This window comes from Epinephelus moara, chromosome 5, assembly GCF_006386435.1.
Source record: "Epinephelus moara isolate mb chromosome 5, YSFRI_EMoa_1.0, whole genome shotgun sequence".
NCBI lineage: Eukaryota > Metazoa > Chordata > Actinopteri > Perciformes > Serranidae > Epinephelus > Epinephelus moara.
The window spans coordinates 20,005,579-20,022,063 of NC_065510.1; the positions used below are offsets into that span (position 1 = coordinate 20,005,579).

At 40.4% G+C, this 16,485-nt stretch overlaps 2 protein-coding genes across 3 annotated transcripts; both read right to left on the reverse strand.

Annotated features, from left to right (window-relative positions):
• Positions 1 to 23: 23 nt before the first annotated feature.
• Positions 24 to 7,101, reverse strand: LOC126389919 (caspase-6-like). The gene is made up of 8 exons (XM_050043895.1): positions 7,010 to 7,101; positions 6,656 to 6,697; positions 5,090 to 5,132; positions 4,831 to 4,980; positions 4,643 to 4,719; positions 4,284 to 4,459; positions 3,997 to 4,147; positions 24 to 2,521 (listed from the first exon to the last, which is right to left on the reverse strand). The coding sequence occupies exons 1-8, from the start codon at positions 7,038 to 7,040 to the stop codon at positions 2,286 to 2,288; spliced, it is 906 nt and encodes a 301-aa protein (XP_049899852.1). The 5' UTR covers positions 7,041 to 7,101; the 3' UTR covers positions 24 to 2,285.
• Positions 7,102 to 8,349: 1,248 nt separating this feature from the next.
• LOC126389921 (caspase-6-like) lies at positions 8,350 to 16,051 on the reverse strand. 2 transcript variants are annotated; one of them, XM_050043897.1, is made up of 8 exons: positions 11,531 to 11,561; positions 11,264 to 11,305; positions 10,296 to 10,338; positions 10,060 to 10,206; positions 9,817 to 9,893; positions 9,472 to 9,647; positions 8,725 to 8,875; positions 8,350 to 8,582 (listed from the first exon to the last, which is right to left on the reverse strand). In XM_050043897.1, the coding sequence occupies exons 1-8, from the start codon at positions 11,559 to 11,561 to the stop codon at positions 8,350 to 8,352; spliced, it is 900 nt and encodes a 299-aa protein (XP_049899854.1). The 2 variants fall into 2 exon arrangements, with proteins under 2 accessions (XP_049899854.1, XP_049899853.1); XM_050043896.1 differs by lacking the exons at positions 8,350 to 8,582; positions 8,725 to 8,875; positions 9,472 to 9,647; ... (3 more) ...; positions 11,264 to 11,305; positions 11,531 to 11,561 and adding exons at positions 12,665 to 13,382; positions 13,546 to 13,705; positions 14,282 to 14,457; ... (2 more) ...; positions 15,635 to 15,676; positions 15,979 to 16,051.
• Between the last annotated feature and the right edge of the window lie 434 nt (positions 16,052 to 16,485).

Consider the following 16,485-nt stretch of genomic DNA (forward strand, 5'->3'; position numbering starts at 1 on the left):
ACGTAATAACTAACAGGAGCAACTAACATGTCACATAGATTTTATTACACAAAGTCACAACAGTACGACCACAGAGATACAGGATCAGTGTATGCTGGTAGCTTTGTTTTTCCTGAGTCATATCATGTGACACAGCTAGAAGTGTTTTAGGTCCACAGTACAGCCTCCTCCCTGAGGTGTTTCTCACAAAGGTGTTTGTTGCCATGTTGGGTGCAAATATGCATTTTTTTTAAATGTACCAAAAACTGCTACAACACAAAGAACAGCACGAACATGAATTCCCTTTTTGATGGAGCGAGCTTGAGGACAAACAGCATGTTTATAGAGAGATATTGTAGTACAAAACCCTGATGGGATAAACAGAAGTAGTGTTACCTGGTTGTTGTGCTGTTTTGCCACCTGCCTCGCAAGTTACAGTTAATTGGAAAGTATTTGGTTTGCAGACATTCCTGCAACTGATTTTACAGTCAAGAAAACCAGACTCATCTGAAATTTCCAGCTTACTTAGAGTTTGAGGAAAGCTTTCGTGTGTATGGGCACTGGAAATGTCAACCTCTACTGTCTTCTCAGCTGCGGGATAAGGCAACATTTGTGTGGTACCACAGTAGTTGAAACTAGATTATCGAAGCAAATAAAATGGTAACAAAAGGCTAAGAAAAGAACACAGAATACGGTCCATAATAATCCTGCAGTTTAAAAGCAATTACTTGGAAGTGCAACATGTTTACAGGAGTTGGACAAAATAACAGGAACAACTTAAAACATAATGAAATACAACAAGACCATATAGTCTCAAAAATTACCCCTGATTTGACTCACCGCATTTCTGTCATATATACGCAAAACATTCACATTATGGTTTTTATAAGCTGGTACTGGATGTAAAGTCACCCTTGCATTAGACTATTGGAAGCACATTGGTGGATACTGGCAAATACATCTGTTCTTTTCCCTAAAGGCTGATGTTTTGTTTTTTAAAAGGATATCTTTTAGCTAACATTGACTGTCTGGATAAGCGGTATCACAAAGCTGGTTAACAACTCCCTCAGGCAGCTTTGGGTTTTTCTATCCAGCAACAAGCAGGTTTATGTGAAAGAGGTGTGGTTGTTACAGTGTTATATTACAGTGACATCATCAGAACCGTGAATGAAGTAGCTTACTTCATGTTATATTAGATGCAATGGTGCTCATAATTATCAGTGTGAAAGATGTGTTTTAGCAACAGCAAATTGTCCTGTTCATGGCAGTGAAATGTAAATGATAGCTTCTGATCTTACAACAGAAAAAAATAAAAGTCTTAAAATACGTGGAGGTATCAGTAAATATCTGTTAAGTGTAAAGTGAGTGTGTTTTGCTACTTTCTTTAAAGTTATGCCAGACGGTTTCTGCTACTGAAGAGTGGAAAAGTAGTTCATGACTGATGAGGTCTATCTGACCAAAATGTTGCATGTATAATCACAGGAGCCAATTAAAAGTGTGTGGACTATTTCTCTACTGAAATACAGTCTTTTCATTTCCATTTCTCATGACTCAGGTGTCTTATGTTATTTGAGCTGCAGTGATGGAATCAGAGTGTATAATCAGCCACACTGTAAATGCAGCTAAAATCAACATTAAAGTTAAGTGTTGTACATGATCTCTCCGTAAGTTACCATGGTGATTTATCCCTGTAAAAGGAGAACCAGCTTCATAATGCTGAAAACCCAGAGTTAACCCTGAAGTTACCTCGCTAACAGAAAATCCTGCTTCGTAGTACAGGCATCTGGCTCAGAAAGGTAAGATAAACCAGTAACTCACATGCTACAACATGTTGAGTAGCTGCCTGGTCTATAATCAGATTTCTCCTCTACCCTCATCAGATAGATACTTCCCTGTCCTGATTATCTATCGTGTGAATACAAAAACCTTTTATAAACCAGGTCAAGGTTTTCCCGGCCAACAAATATAGTTTCTCCAGAAGAAACTTTATCTGACAAATGAAACCACAGTTTCAAATGACATGAGGTTTCAGAAATGTAGTGATGGCCTAAGGCAAAGAATAGTCGTATTTCTTCTGTGCTTGTGAATACAAGTTGTTTCTGTTATTTTGTAACCACTGATTTCACTGTAAATACGACAGCTGCCAGTTCACTGATTGTTCAACGGATGTGTGAATATTAGTGTTTATGAGCAAAGTACAGCGAGGACTATAGAAAAACAGCAAAGTTCTTAATAATCTTCCAGGAGAGCCTGTTTTCCAGATCTGAATTTAAACCAGCTCATTTTACAGCTAAGGTCTGAAACTGTTACTGTTTCTGTCGGAAGTAAAGTTTCTTGGTGAGCATTGAAGCAAAGCAAGGTACTTGCTTCTTCCCAATGGCATTCCTGTCAGAACTGTTCCCGACACTCCTCATCGACACTTTCCTGTTCACCAGTGTCAGTAATTCTGTGAATTCAAGGGAGTCTCCATACTTTTGAAGCAGCTCACAGAGATCCTGGACATACCAGGAGCCGTTGATGGTCTCCCGGTGGGAATAGTAACCTTAAGAAACAACACAGGTGACAGGACAGGATCATTATTAACTGAAAAGCAAAAAGGACATTTAATGTGACTTAAATGTACGGTGACCCTGGGGGCAGCATAAAAAAAACAAAACAAAAAAAAAAACCCTGTAAATACAGAAAACAACCAAAAACAGAAAAGCTCTGCAAATAGCACAGACATCATCGGAAGCTGTTTCCGTGGGACACTAAAGAGTGATGCACGCATAGTGTGGCCATGGATTATTTTTTGGGCGTTTTCCCTTTAATTGATAAGCGTGAAAGGGGGAGAAAGAGAGAACGACATGCAGCAAGGGGCTGCAGGCTGGAATCAAACCCAGACCACTGCGGCAAGGACGAAGCCTTTGTGCGTGGGGCGACTGGTTTATCCACTAAGCCACAGACACCCTGTATGGCCATGGTTTGTGACTAAGAAAGCTGTTGATCTGACTAAGTTATTATTCCAATGAAATACACAAAATTAAATGTGAAACAGGCTAACGTTATTTAGCTGGCTTTAATGTTTATAATAACTTTTAGAACCTGTTATAGCAGAAAGCAACTTAAACTATCGCAAGGTTTTGCTGACATGATAAATAAAATGAAATTTATAATAATAACCAATAGGCTAAAGCTAGGTCAACAGCATATATCCGCAATACTATCTGAATCACTTAGCCCATTTTCAAACACCACTGATGGATAGCTGACTTCAATAACTTAATAAGTTGGATAGACCATGGCAACATCAAGCATGCCCCAGGTGAGAGCTCTTTTTTGGGTCCTCTAGAATCAGCTTTCTGCAGCATTTTTTTTAAATGCTGCACATGCGTTGTCAAATTGGTGAAGTTATTTTGTCTATTTGCATGTGTTTTCTTAATTTCCACTGCGTTTAATATTGAACATCTACACCTTCAAAGTACCTGAAATATAAATGTTCCTATCGTGCTGGGACAAAACTAAATTAAAGGAATACTTTAACACCCAAGTGACCATTTGTACATCAGTCACTCACTCCATACTAACTCTTTAAAACACTAAAGTTTCACAGTAACACAAAGAAATTACCAATCAAAGCAGGACAGGGCTGCTCAGCAAGATAAAATGGCTGTTTTTGTCATTGGAGTCTGACTTTAAAGAGAGCATACGAAGGTTTCACTTTCAAGGTTTTAACAAAAATGCATGTTTGGGAAGTACAGAGCATTCAGCTGGATAAATGATACTTGGATTATACTATATTAGTTGTGTGAGAGTTTGTAAAAGGATGTTTTGATATAGTTTTGTTAAATGTGGACCCCAATGACTCAACTTCATCAAGAATTTTATGTTTTTGGATTCTTCGTCACCAGAAGCATGCAAGAAAAACACATTTTTCCTCAAAAAAATCAACATACAGGGGTGAGTAACTGATATAAAAACTGTCATTTTGAGGGTGTAGTATCCCTTTAAGGGTTTTAAACATCCCCGCCAGCTCACCTTCAGCCACAGAGTAGCACATGATGAAATCAGCCCCAGCAGGGAGAGTGTGTACAGCGCTGGCATCCACCACCACCTCATTTGTCTTCAGCTCACTGTCCACAGCATCACAGGCAGTCACTGGATTGTCATGCTTATCTCCTCGACATGCCTGGTGACAGACAAAGCCACTTTACTTTGACTGCATTTTAAGAACAATAGCTTTCCAAGTAAAGCATTAAAAACCGGTAATACTGCATGCTGCCATACACTGATGGATGGATACACTGGGTTTTGTTTGCATGTACCTGTAATATAAAGATCTTTGGCTTGCCTACGAGGCTCCTGCACTTGTCTCCTTTGAACAGGGATGTGATATCCTGAATGCTGATCTTGCCATCGTAAGTGTAAACATGATCATTCTCCCCGTGGCTCAGGAAGACGAGCAAAAAGCAGTCTGCATCTGAATGGTTGGCCTCAGCGGCTGGTGAGACATCAGGTGTTTGTTAAAAGTGGTTTGTACAGCAGCATATGACATGCTGGATTACACTTTGCATACACAGGACAACAAGGAAGCTGTTAAGATTTTAAATTACAGTAGTGATGTTGTAGTGCTGCATATATATTTTGTCATTTAAGTGTGATAAGGGATCATACACGTGCTTACCTTCATTGATTTTCTCTAAGACTTCCACCTGTTTGTAGTTATCATAAGCCCTCACTTCGAAGTTTAGATCCTTCAGTCTAAAAGAGAGTTATAGGAAAGACTTACAATCCCTGAACAAGTACAGACAAGTTCTTAAGTACATAGTTGCAGAATACAGTGTTCCCTCCCACGCAGCTGGGTAGTGATACCTTTTCTCCAAGTTGTAGCGGTCAGCATTTGTTCCATGCCTGTCATTTAGCCCCAGGCGCCAGAAGAACCGCTCCTGGTTAAAGATGAGTGCGAGGCCTCGTTTTTTGTTGTCCATCTTGTACTCCTCTGCGGGATCCAAAGCTAGAGAGCTGTTTCAGAAATAAAAGAGCACAGAAACAACATTAGGTTTTAGTACTGGACTGGTGGGAAGTGAGAGTTTCCAACTAATAACCACACAAACAAGAGGAAACAGTTTACCTTTTGATGAAGGCATCAGTCTCTGTTAGGTTCTCCGTGCATGCTATAAAAAACAACACACACATTAATATCCCAGGCAACAATGCAGGATATAGGCTACTAGTAATTACTTAACAAAAATGCACTTAAAAGTCAGATTATACAGCTTTTTGTGTCACAAATACTCTAAATGTGTCATTGAAGTTGCCAAAAGTACAGAGAAGGATTGAGCTTTTCAGGCTTCTTTGTTAAGCAGCACAACTACAGGTGCACGAAATGCTCCACTGCTGCTGGTATGGGGTCAAGCAGCCATTGTTCCATCAGCTTAGAGTTCTCATGGCCGTCAATAGCTGGCTGACAGCTGGAGAAAGATGGCAAAGGCTGGTAAAAGAACAGAGGCCAAAAGTGACATCTCCATACCCCACCCTACTGATATGTAGGTTAGACTTTGCGTGCTAAAGGTAGCAGCTATGGGGTGTTTGACAACTTGAACGGTATTATCTGACTTTTGAAAAAAAAGTTAATCCATATATACACATATCTTTGCTTGTGTACACTCAGTTGGCAGTTTATCTGGTTTACTAAGCTAAAAGTACTGCAGCGTAACTCAAGTACCTCATAATGTTCAGTTTCTTTTTAGAACAGTTTTACTGAAGTGTAGATTCAACGTACTGGTCATTTTGGAGTCTGCACACATAGAGGTGTTTCTAATATTTAGTGTACCCTAAAAGTTCAATAAACTGGGTGGACAAAATGTGAAAAACACCTGTCAATATAACAATACAATTAGAAAATCAAATATCACAATATTCGTGACCAAATGTCTTAATATCAATATTGTGGATATGTCGTAGGGTTGACTGTTGGTGCTTTCATTCTGAGAGCTTTTGTAAATAATCATACGTAATGTGGAAATAATGGATAAGTGAGCAAAGGCAAATAATAGAGCAGCTAGAACAGTATCAGGGATAATGCAGCTTTTAAAATCAGGAATAGATAACACAAGTTGTGACCTCCAAAATCGAATATAATATCCAGTCTTATATCACGATATTGATTTACAACATCACCATAAACGCAGCCCCCTATCTGACGATACAATTAATTCAACACCTCTGTAAGACAGCTTCAACAATGACTCATAACCTTAATGAAAGGAAAATTTATTGCAGGGCTGTTGCATTAAAATGCACTTGTTCAGGTTTGTATTACATTATGACAAACAATGTGGCTGAATGGGCTGTCTCAAATTTGATATTCAATACCTGAATTTTCACTCCACCCAAATAAAAATCCACCTTTATAGTCCAATGCTGATCAGTTTCAAAATATCAAGGCATGACGGGAAATGTAGGGAGATGACATCCTGTCTAGATGACACACAGCAATAACCAAGGCACATTCAGTTGATGATTAATCTCACCCTGCCTGAGTGACTGTACTTGAGTTTCACTCATAATAAACCTGATATTTGTACATGTTTACATTGTCTGCTTCACTTTTGCTTCGGTGAGAGCAAATAAAACTCACAGGCAACTTAAATAAAAGTACAAGAGCTTTAAAAAACAGTGTACGTAAAGCACTCACCTGCTCTGTCTGTTGCTGTTATGTTGTCTTTAGCAACAGTTCCTGGGAAGGTGAGAGAAAGAGCAATTAGGTCCTGACATTCAGAGTGTTTTATGATACACAAAACCTGCCTCACATGTTGAGCTAACTTCAAATGTATTAAAGCGAAAGCAGACTGACAATACAGGTGTGTCGACTCTCTAATAAGAACATAGTTAACGACAGTAAACAGCGCTTCAGTGATGATACTGAGCCTAAGAGACACCGTACCTTAAAAGTCACTGTATTTATTTTGCTAACTTTTAAAATGCCGTTCGCATGAGTCCACAACTTCTGTCTACTTTAAATTAAAAACATGTATGTAAAATTCGTTACCTCCATATCTGTCTTGTGCCGTGTTAGACATGTTCACAGGTTGTCTTTTCTCCAACTGACACTACTGAAAAATGAATTTGCTTCGTCAAGGCAACGCCTATGAGTCACGACATGGCTCCTCCCCTTTAAAATCTCATTGGCTGAAATTGAAGAGCGGAGAATACGATTGGCTCTCGCGTCTGTCTGTCAAAGGTCGTCAGCCAGGACTTCCGTGTTTTTCACATTGCAACAGCTACTCATAGAAGCTTGAAATACGGGGATTTAATAAAGCATAAACAGCGAAAGTGAGATTAGGTTTAGTGCAGCCGAAGATTAGGAAGGCTTAACATCTAATCCAGAGTTTTTAGTGGCCCTCTCTTACATTATAAACTTCAAACACATGATGGAGAAACTTTTTAATTTTTGATGAAGGATCAATTGGAGCACCCAAGTGGCCCCTTCAAAAAGTAAAATGCCCCCCCCCAAAAAAAAAAATGTGTATGATGTCAACTGGCACAAAATTTGATAAAGAAAATCACATCTTATTTATGAAGACCTTTTTATACATGTTTTCTCCAGGGATGCCACATGGACATCTTTATATAATCTTTACAAATATTCACAAATTTAAAAGGAGAACAACAAAAATGATTTAGATGCTGCAGATGGACACTTCCCAAGCACCCATAAGCCAGGGAAACCCTGAACCTGTTTCTAGTCTATCACAGAACAAATACATAAAGCCTACACCATACTGACAAATGATTAACCGCATAGGAAAGAATGTAATCGTCAACTTCAATACTATCTTCACTTTCCATTTAAAAACAATGTCAGCATTTCAAAACTCAACAATAAAAGGGAAGGTGATGACACAGGTCAGTGCAGGCCGAAAAATCTCAGTCCCTGGGAAAATCTCATTATTGCATCTGTTTCACAGTCTTGATCCTGTGGCTGTGTCACAGTTCCCTCTTCACTTCATACTGACACACATGACTCCCTCTGGCTGTTCAGGTATGGCCTCACAGCAACATCCACAATCACAGCAGCACAGAGAGCAAGGTGGCAAGAGGTTTTGCAATACAGAGCTCTGTCTTGCCCTCTGTGGGTCATACTGTGGTTTATCACCATTTGTAGCCTACACTTCCTCAAATAGTGCACAAGCAAGCTCTGAAAATTTCCTGGCATAAACCACAGCAGAATTTAATTTCATTAAATGCAATAGAAGATATTCCTGTTATTTTATACCCATTGATTTCACTGTAAAAACTAAGACTGCCAACAGGTGGATTGGCCAATGCATGTGTGAACATCAGGAGTAATATAAAACCAGTTGATTTTATGACTGAGCTTGGAAACGGTTACTTCTTTGGTCGGAAATAAAGTTTCTTGGTGAGCATTGAAGCAAAGCAAGGTACTTGCTTCTTCCCACTTATATCAGGGTCACGACTGTTCGCACTCCTCATCGACACTTTCCTGTTCACCAGCGTCAGTAATTCTGTGAATTCAAGGGAGTCCCAATATTTTTGAAGCAGCTCACACAGATCCTGAATATACCAAGAGCCGTAGAAGGTGTTGCGGTGGGAATAGTAACCTTAAGAAACAACACAGATGACAGGACAGGATAGTTACTGACTGACCAGCAAAAAGGACATTTCAAGTGAGTAGTATCCATGTGACATCTTCAAAGTATGAACCTTCCCACTGTACTGAGACAAACATTCCCACCGGCTCACCTTCAGCCACAGAGTAGCACATGATGAAATCAGCCCCAGCAGGGAGAGTGTGTACACCGCCAGCATCCACCACATCCTCGTTTGTCTCCAACACACTATCCACTGCATCACAGGCAGTAACTGGATCGTCATGCATTTTACCGCGGCATGCCTAGTGATGGACACAGTCACGTTTAGTTAGAGAGTATTTTTGACAAAACTGATATATATAATATGATATTCGAAACATTAATATGGCAGCAGACCTGTATTGTGAACATAAAAATATAGTGGAGTATTGGCATCTTGAGCAGAGAATGAAGTCACGCTCTGTATGTATGTGTGTGTGTGTGTGTGTGTGTGTGTGTGTGTGTGTGTGTGTGTGTGTGTTGTCATCCGAGCTTTTCAATGGTCCAGCTGTATGTGCGTGTCAGTATATTAGTCTTGTGCATGTATCCCACTCATTGCTGCCTCTGTGCACTGGTGGTATATGGTGGTAACTGCTAATAACAGGACAGTATCCTCACTGAAGCTCAGCACCCACCCTCCAGCCTCCCCCTATTTAACACCATTAGCTTTGTCAGCACTGTTGCCATTGTTATCAGTGTTTGCATTGTTAGCACCGTTAGCTGCTAGCTGCTGGATCTGCCACCTCCATGCTCTGAATATCTGAATAGAGTTCCTTTAAAATCATTGGATTTCTAAAAACAGCTGACACTATATGTTGCCATTTTCTGATGGATTCAACTGGGTTTTGTTTGCATGTACCTGAAATATAAAGATCTTTGGCTTTCCTACAAGGCTCCTGCACTTGTCTCCTTTGAACAGGGATGTGATATCCTGAATGCGGATATCGCCATCGAAGGTGTTAACGTAATCATCATCGCCGTGACTCAGGAAGACGAGCAAAAAGCAGTCTGCATCTGAATGGTCAGCTTCTGCGGCTGGTGGGACATCAGGTATTTGTTAAAAGTGGCTTGTACTGCAGCATATCACATGTTGGATCTGAGCTTTGTATATACAGGACAACAAGGAAGCAGGGAAGCATTTAAATTGGTTCCTGAATATACATTAATTAATTTAAGTGGCATAAGTGATGATGCATGTACTTACCTTCCTTGAGTCTATCTTCGACATCCTTCTTTTCGAGGTCATCATAAGCCCTCACTTCAAATTTTAGCTCCTTCAGTCTAAAAGAGAGGTGATTAAAAGTTCAGCATATATTGAAATACATGGGAAATTCTTTCAAAGTTTTACCAAAGAAAAATCTAACAGACACTGAACAAGTGCAGACAAGTTCATAACCACACAGTTCTACAAACACAGTTCCCTCCACAGCTGTCTGGGAAGTGATACCTTTTCTCCAAGTTTTTCCGGTCAGCCTCGGTTCCACGCCTGGCGTCTAAGAAGTTGTCCTGGAAGTGCTCCTGGTTAAAGATGAGTGCAAGGCCTCGCCGTTTGTTGTCCATCTTGTACTCCTCTGCAGGATCAAAAGGCAAAGAGCTGTTTCATGATGAAACAGAGACAATATTAGGTAAGTGCTGGTGAGAATTTCCAGCTTATAACCACACGGACAAAAAGCAACAGTTTACCTTCTGATGAAGGCGTCAGTCTCTGTTAGGTTCTCTGTGCATGCTATAAAAAACAACACACATTAATAATCCACAGAATGATGTAGAATATAAGTACTAAACAATAATGCACTGAAAAATCTAGCTTTATACCTTTTTTAAATATCAAAAGTACTTGGAACATTAAATTGAAGTTGCCAAAAATAGAGAGAAGGACTGAGATTTTCAGGCGTTTGCTTCTTTGTTAAGCAGCACAACTACAGGTGCATAAATTGCTCCTCTGCTGTTAGTATTGGGTCAAGCAGCACATTGGCCCAGCAGCCAAAAGTGACACCTGACTGCAGTTTGTACAAAGTCTAGCAATAAAATCCAACTTTTATGAAAGTCATAATGTTTAGATTGATTTTAAATGGTTTTATAGAGGTGTAAATGTAACTTAATGGTTATTTCAGTCACCGTATTATTTATTGCAAGTGAGTACAGCCAACATTAATTGGGTGAGACTAATCATCATCCCCAACTGCCTTGATTTTTACTGTGTATTATGTAGACAGGATATCACTTCCCCATATTTCCCGTCATCCTTTGACATTTGCAAACTTGTTAACATGGAGCTATAATGGTGCTTTTTGTGTGGAGTGTGAACTCCAGCTAAACTGTTTTGTATTAATACAATATAAATTCACTGCATTTGTCTTAATTTTGTCATAAATAAGTTTAGCTAGGATGATGACAAAATGGGAAAATTATATTCTGTCTATGATAAACAGTAATAATCAAGGCGTCCTGGTTTAATGATTAATCTAATCTTATTTGCATTCACAGCACTTTGGCTCCATTGGCAATAAAATCTGACTTCTTTACAACCTCATCCTCTTTGTTTCACTTTTGCTTTCATAATGGCAAACCTTTCCCGTTTGAAAATTGACTTAAACTTTAATAATCGTCCACAAGCTTTAAAAACAGTATGTAACAGGTAAAGCACTCACCTGTCCTGTCTGTTGCTGTTTTGCTGTCTTTAGCAACACTTCCTGGGAAGGTGACAGAAAGAGTAATTGAGGATAACAGTAAAGCCATGATAACTCTTATGTAAGACTGTAGTAAACGATAGTAAACAGCGTTCCACTCGTGATACTGAGCCTAAGTCACATTGGAAATTAAAACTCCTTGTATTTTTTCAACTTTTGAAATTCCATATGCAGGAGCCCACAACTTATGTCTACTTTTAATTTGAAAAATAAATCTAAATGTGTTACCTCCACATATGTCTTCTGCTGTGTTAGACATCTTCACAGGTTGTCTTCACTCTAACTGCAGGTGCTGAAACTTTAATTTGCCCAGTCAATTCAACACTGATAAACTAGGATTAAACTCCTCCCCTTCGGTGTCATTGGCTGAAAGTGACAAGCAGAGAACATGGCTCACATCTGTCAGTCAAAGGTCAGCAACCGGGAATTTTATGATCGCCACACTGCAACACCTTCTGATCCAACAATCCATTTTCTGCAGCTTCCAGTCCATATGTCCCTTTGCCCAGCAACATTTTCCAGCTCCTTCTGGGGGGGATCCCAGAACATTCCCAAGCCAGATGAGATAGTCTCTCCAGTGTGTTTTGGATCTACCCCACAGTCTCCTGCCAGTTGGACGTACCCAGAAACTCTCCAAAGGAGGCATCCTGATCAGATGCCCAAAAAACCTCAACGGACTTACATCTACACACAGGAACAGCAGCTCTACTCAGAGCCCCCTAGCCCTGCCACCCTATGGAGAAAACTAATTTTGGACACTCGTATCCATGATCTCATTCCATCAGTCAATACCCAAAGCTCATGACCATATTTGAGGGTTGGTACTACTAGATCGACTGCCTCCCTGTCACAAAACATTTTTTGAATGTTGCCCAAAAGTGAATTATTTCTCACTTTAAATATGATTATTGCAGTTTGAAATTGGACCAGATCTAAACATTTCAATGCATGTGACTTAAAAAACAGTGTGTTGGTGTGTTCCCTGTACCCCACGTTGTGCACTGTCCTGATTGCTCTCTTTTTAAGGATGCAACCACTTTCGCTTTGTGTAACCAATGTCAACATTTCAAAACTCCAATAAAGGCAGGTGGTGACACAGGTCAGTGCAGGCAAAATAATCTCTATCACTGAGAAAATCTCAAAGAAGTTTACATTGCTGGCATCCTTCTGTCAGTGTTGTACTCTGAATCCATCTGTGTCACAGTCTTGATCCTGTGGCAGTGTCACAGTTCCCTCTTCACTTCATACTGACACACACAAGACTCACTCTGGCTGTCCAGGTATGGCTGATATCCAGAGCCAAAGAAGAATAGCACGAGGAAGTACACAACAGGTGAAAGGTGAGCTGATTTGAAAGCAGGTGCCTTTATTAATTTGTTGAGAGTTAAAGTTACAATGCCTCGAAGCAACATCCACAATCACAGCAGCATAGAGAGCCAGGCGGCAAGAGGTTTTGTCAGACTCTAAATATTGATTGTCAAATATATAGAACTTGGGACATTTTCAAAGATCAATATAAATCTACTAATCTTATTACAGGACCAGCTTGATTTTTTATTTACGAGTCAGTATTAAAGAATTGCTGTCAATTAGGGTTATTGCAGTAACCAGATTTAGAGAACTTATTGCACAAGCAAGCTCTGTAACTTTCCTGGCATGAACCACAGCAGAAATGAATTTGTTAATTTTATAAAATGTAAATGTAACACAAGTTACTCCTGTTATTCTGTTACTATTGTTTTCAATGTAGAAACTAAGACTGCCAATAGCTGATTGTTCAATGTATGTGTGAATATCAGGAGTAATATAAGTCCAGCTCATTTTATGACTGAGCTTGGAAACGGTTACTTCTTTGGTCGGAAGTAAAGTTTCTTGGTGAGCATTGAAGCAAAGCAAGGTACTTGCTTCTTCCCAATGGCATTCCTGTCTCTACTTTTCTCAACACTCCTCATCGACACTTTCCTGTTGACCAGCGTCAGTAATTCTGTGAATTCAAGGGAGTTTCCATACTCCTGAAGCAGCTCACACAGATCCTGAATATACCAGGAACCTTTGATCGTCTCCCGGAGGGAATAGTAACCTTAAGGAACAACACAGATGACAGGACAGGATAGTTACTGACTGACCAGCAAAAGGGATATTTCAAGTGAGTAGTATCCACGTGACATCTTCAAAGTATGAACTCAGTCAAATGTAGTGTGAACCTTCCCACTGTACTGAGACAAACATTCCCACCGGCTCACCTTCAGCCACAGAGTAGCACATGATGAAATCAGCCCCAGCAGGGAGAGTGTGTACACCGCTGGCTTCCACCACCACCTCGTTTGTCTCGAACACACTATGCGCTCCACCGGCTCCACCACAGGCAGTAACTGGATCATCATACATTTGACCGCGGCATGCCTAGTGATGGACACAGCCACGTTTACTTAGAGGGCATTTTTAACAAAACTCTATATGATATTCGAAACATTAATATGGCAGCAGACCAGTATTTTCTGTAGAAAGTATATAGTGGAGTGATGACATCTTGAGCAGAGAATGTAGTCACGCTCTGTGTGTGTGTGTGTGTGTGTGTGTGCGTGCGTGCGTGCGTGCGTGCGTGCGTGCGTGCGTGTGTCATCCGAGCTTCTCAATGGTCCAGCTGTGTGTGTGTGTCAGTATATTAGTCCTGTGCATGTATCCCACTGGCTAGCTCATTGCCGCCTCTCTGCACTGGTGGTAACTGCTAATAATGGCGACTGGAAGCTCAGCGCCCACCCTCCCCCTATTTAACACTGTTAGCTTTGTCAACACTGTTGCCATTATTAGCACTGGTTGCACTGTTAGCACTGTTAGCTGCCAGCCACTGGATCCACCACCTTCATGCTCTGAATATAATTTTGAGTTCCTATGGATTTCTAAGTACAGCATTAAAAACAGCTGACACTGCATGTTGCCATATTCTGATGGATTCGACTGGGTTTTGTTTGCTTGTACCTGAAATATAAAGATCTTTGGCTTTCCTACGAGGCTCCTGCACTTGTCTCCTTTGAACGGGGATGTGATATCCTCAATGCTGATCTTGTCATTGTAGGTGTTAACGTGATCTTTCTCCCCGTGGCTCAGGAAGACGAGCAAAAAGCAGTCTGCATCTGAATGGTCGTCTTCTGCGGCTGGTGAGACATCAGGTATTTGTTACTGCAGCATATCACATGTTGGATCTGAGCTTTGTATCAACGGGACAACAAGGAAGCAGGAAGAAGAATTTAAACTGGCATAAGGGACAACGCATGTGCTTGCCTTCAGTGATTCTATCTTTGACTTCCTTCTTTCCGAGGTCATCATAAGCCCTCACTTCAAATTTTAGCTCCTTCAGTCTAAAAGAGAGGTGATTACAAGTTCAGCACATATTGAAATATGTGATAAGTGTTACCACAGAAAAACCTGACAAATGCCAAACAAGTGCAGACAAGTTCATAACCACACAGTTCTACAAACACAGTGATCCCTCTGCAGCTGGCTGGGAAGTGATACCTTTTCTCCAAGTTGTCTCGGTCAGCCTTGGTTCCACGCCTGTCATTTAGCCCCAGGCGCCAGTTGAAGCGCTCTTGGTTAAAGATGAGTGCAAGGCCTCGTCGTTTGTTGTCCATCTTGTACTCCTCTGCAGGATCCAAAGCTAAAGAGCAGTTTGTACAAAGTCCAGCAATAAAATCGGACTTGTATGAGTCACAATGTTTTATTCTTTTTAAATGGTTTCATACAGGTGTTCATTTAACTTACTGGTTATTTCGGTCACTGTATTATTTATTGCAAGTGAGTACAGGCAAAGAAATTAGGTGAGACTGATCATCAACCCAAACTGCCTTGACTGTTACTGTGTATTATGTAGACAGGATATCATTTCTCCATATTTCCTGTCATCCATTGTCATTTAGAAACTAGCATGAAACTATAATGGTGCTTTTTGTGCGGAGTGTAAACTCAGAGGTATTGAGTATCAAAGATGACACAGCCCATCCAGCTAAACTGTTTCGTATTAATACAATATAAATTCACTGCATGTTAATCAGGTATACCTCGCCAGGATGATGACAAAATGGGGAAATTATGTCCTGTCTATGATAAACAGTAATGATCAAGGCATCCTGGTTTAATGATTAATCTAACTGTGTTTGCGTTCACAGTACTTTGGCTCCACTGGCAATAAAATCTGACTTCTTTACAACCTCATCCTGTTCGTTTCACTTTTGCTTTCATAACGGCAAACCTTTCCCCTGTTTGAAAATTGACTTAAACTTTAATAATCGTCCACAAGCTTTAAAAACAGTATGTAACAGGTAAAGCACTCACCTGTCCTGTCTGTTGCTGTTTTGCTGTCTTTAGCAACACCTCCTGGGAAGGTGACAGAAAGAGCAATTAAGTCCTGACATTGAGGATGTTTTTATGATGCCTCACATGTTGTACTAAATTTGTGACTGACTGAGGAGAAAGAAGACGAACAGTAAAGGCATGACAACTCTCATGTAAGACTGTAGTAAACGATAGTAAACAGCGCTCCTCTCGTGATACTGAGCCTCAGTCACATTGGAAATTAAAACTCCTTGCATTTATTTTTTCAACTTTTAAAATTCCATATGCAGGAGCCCACAACTTATGTCTACTTTTAAATTAAAAGATAAATCTAAATGTGTTACCTCCACATATGTCTTCTGCTGTGCTTGACATCTTCACAGGTTGTCTTCACTCTAACTGCAGGTGCTGAAAAATGTATTTGCTCAGTCAATTCAACACTGATAAACTCAGATTAAACTCCTCCCCTTCAGTGTCATTGGCTGAAAGTGACAAGCAGAGAACATGGCTCACATGTGTCAGTCAAAGGTCAACAGCCAGGAAGTTTGTGATTGCCACACTGCAACACCTTCTGATCCATCAATCCATTTTCTGCAGCTTCCAGTCCACATGTCACTCTGCCCAGCAACATTTTTCAGCTCCTCCTGGGGGATCCCAGAACATTCCCAAACCAGATGAGATAATCTCTCCAGTGTTTTGGATCTACCCCACAGTCTCCTGCCAGTTGGACGTACTCAGAAACTCTCTGAAGGAAGAAGCCCAGGAGGCATCCTGATCAGTTGCCCAAAAAACCTCAACTGACTTACATCTACACACAGGAACAGCAGCTCTACTCAGAGCCCCCTAGCCCT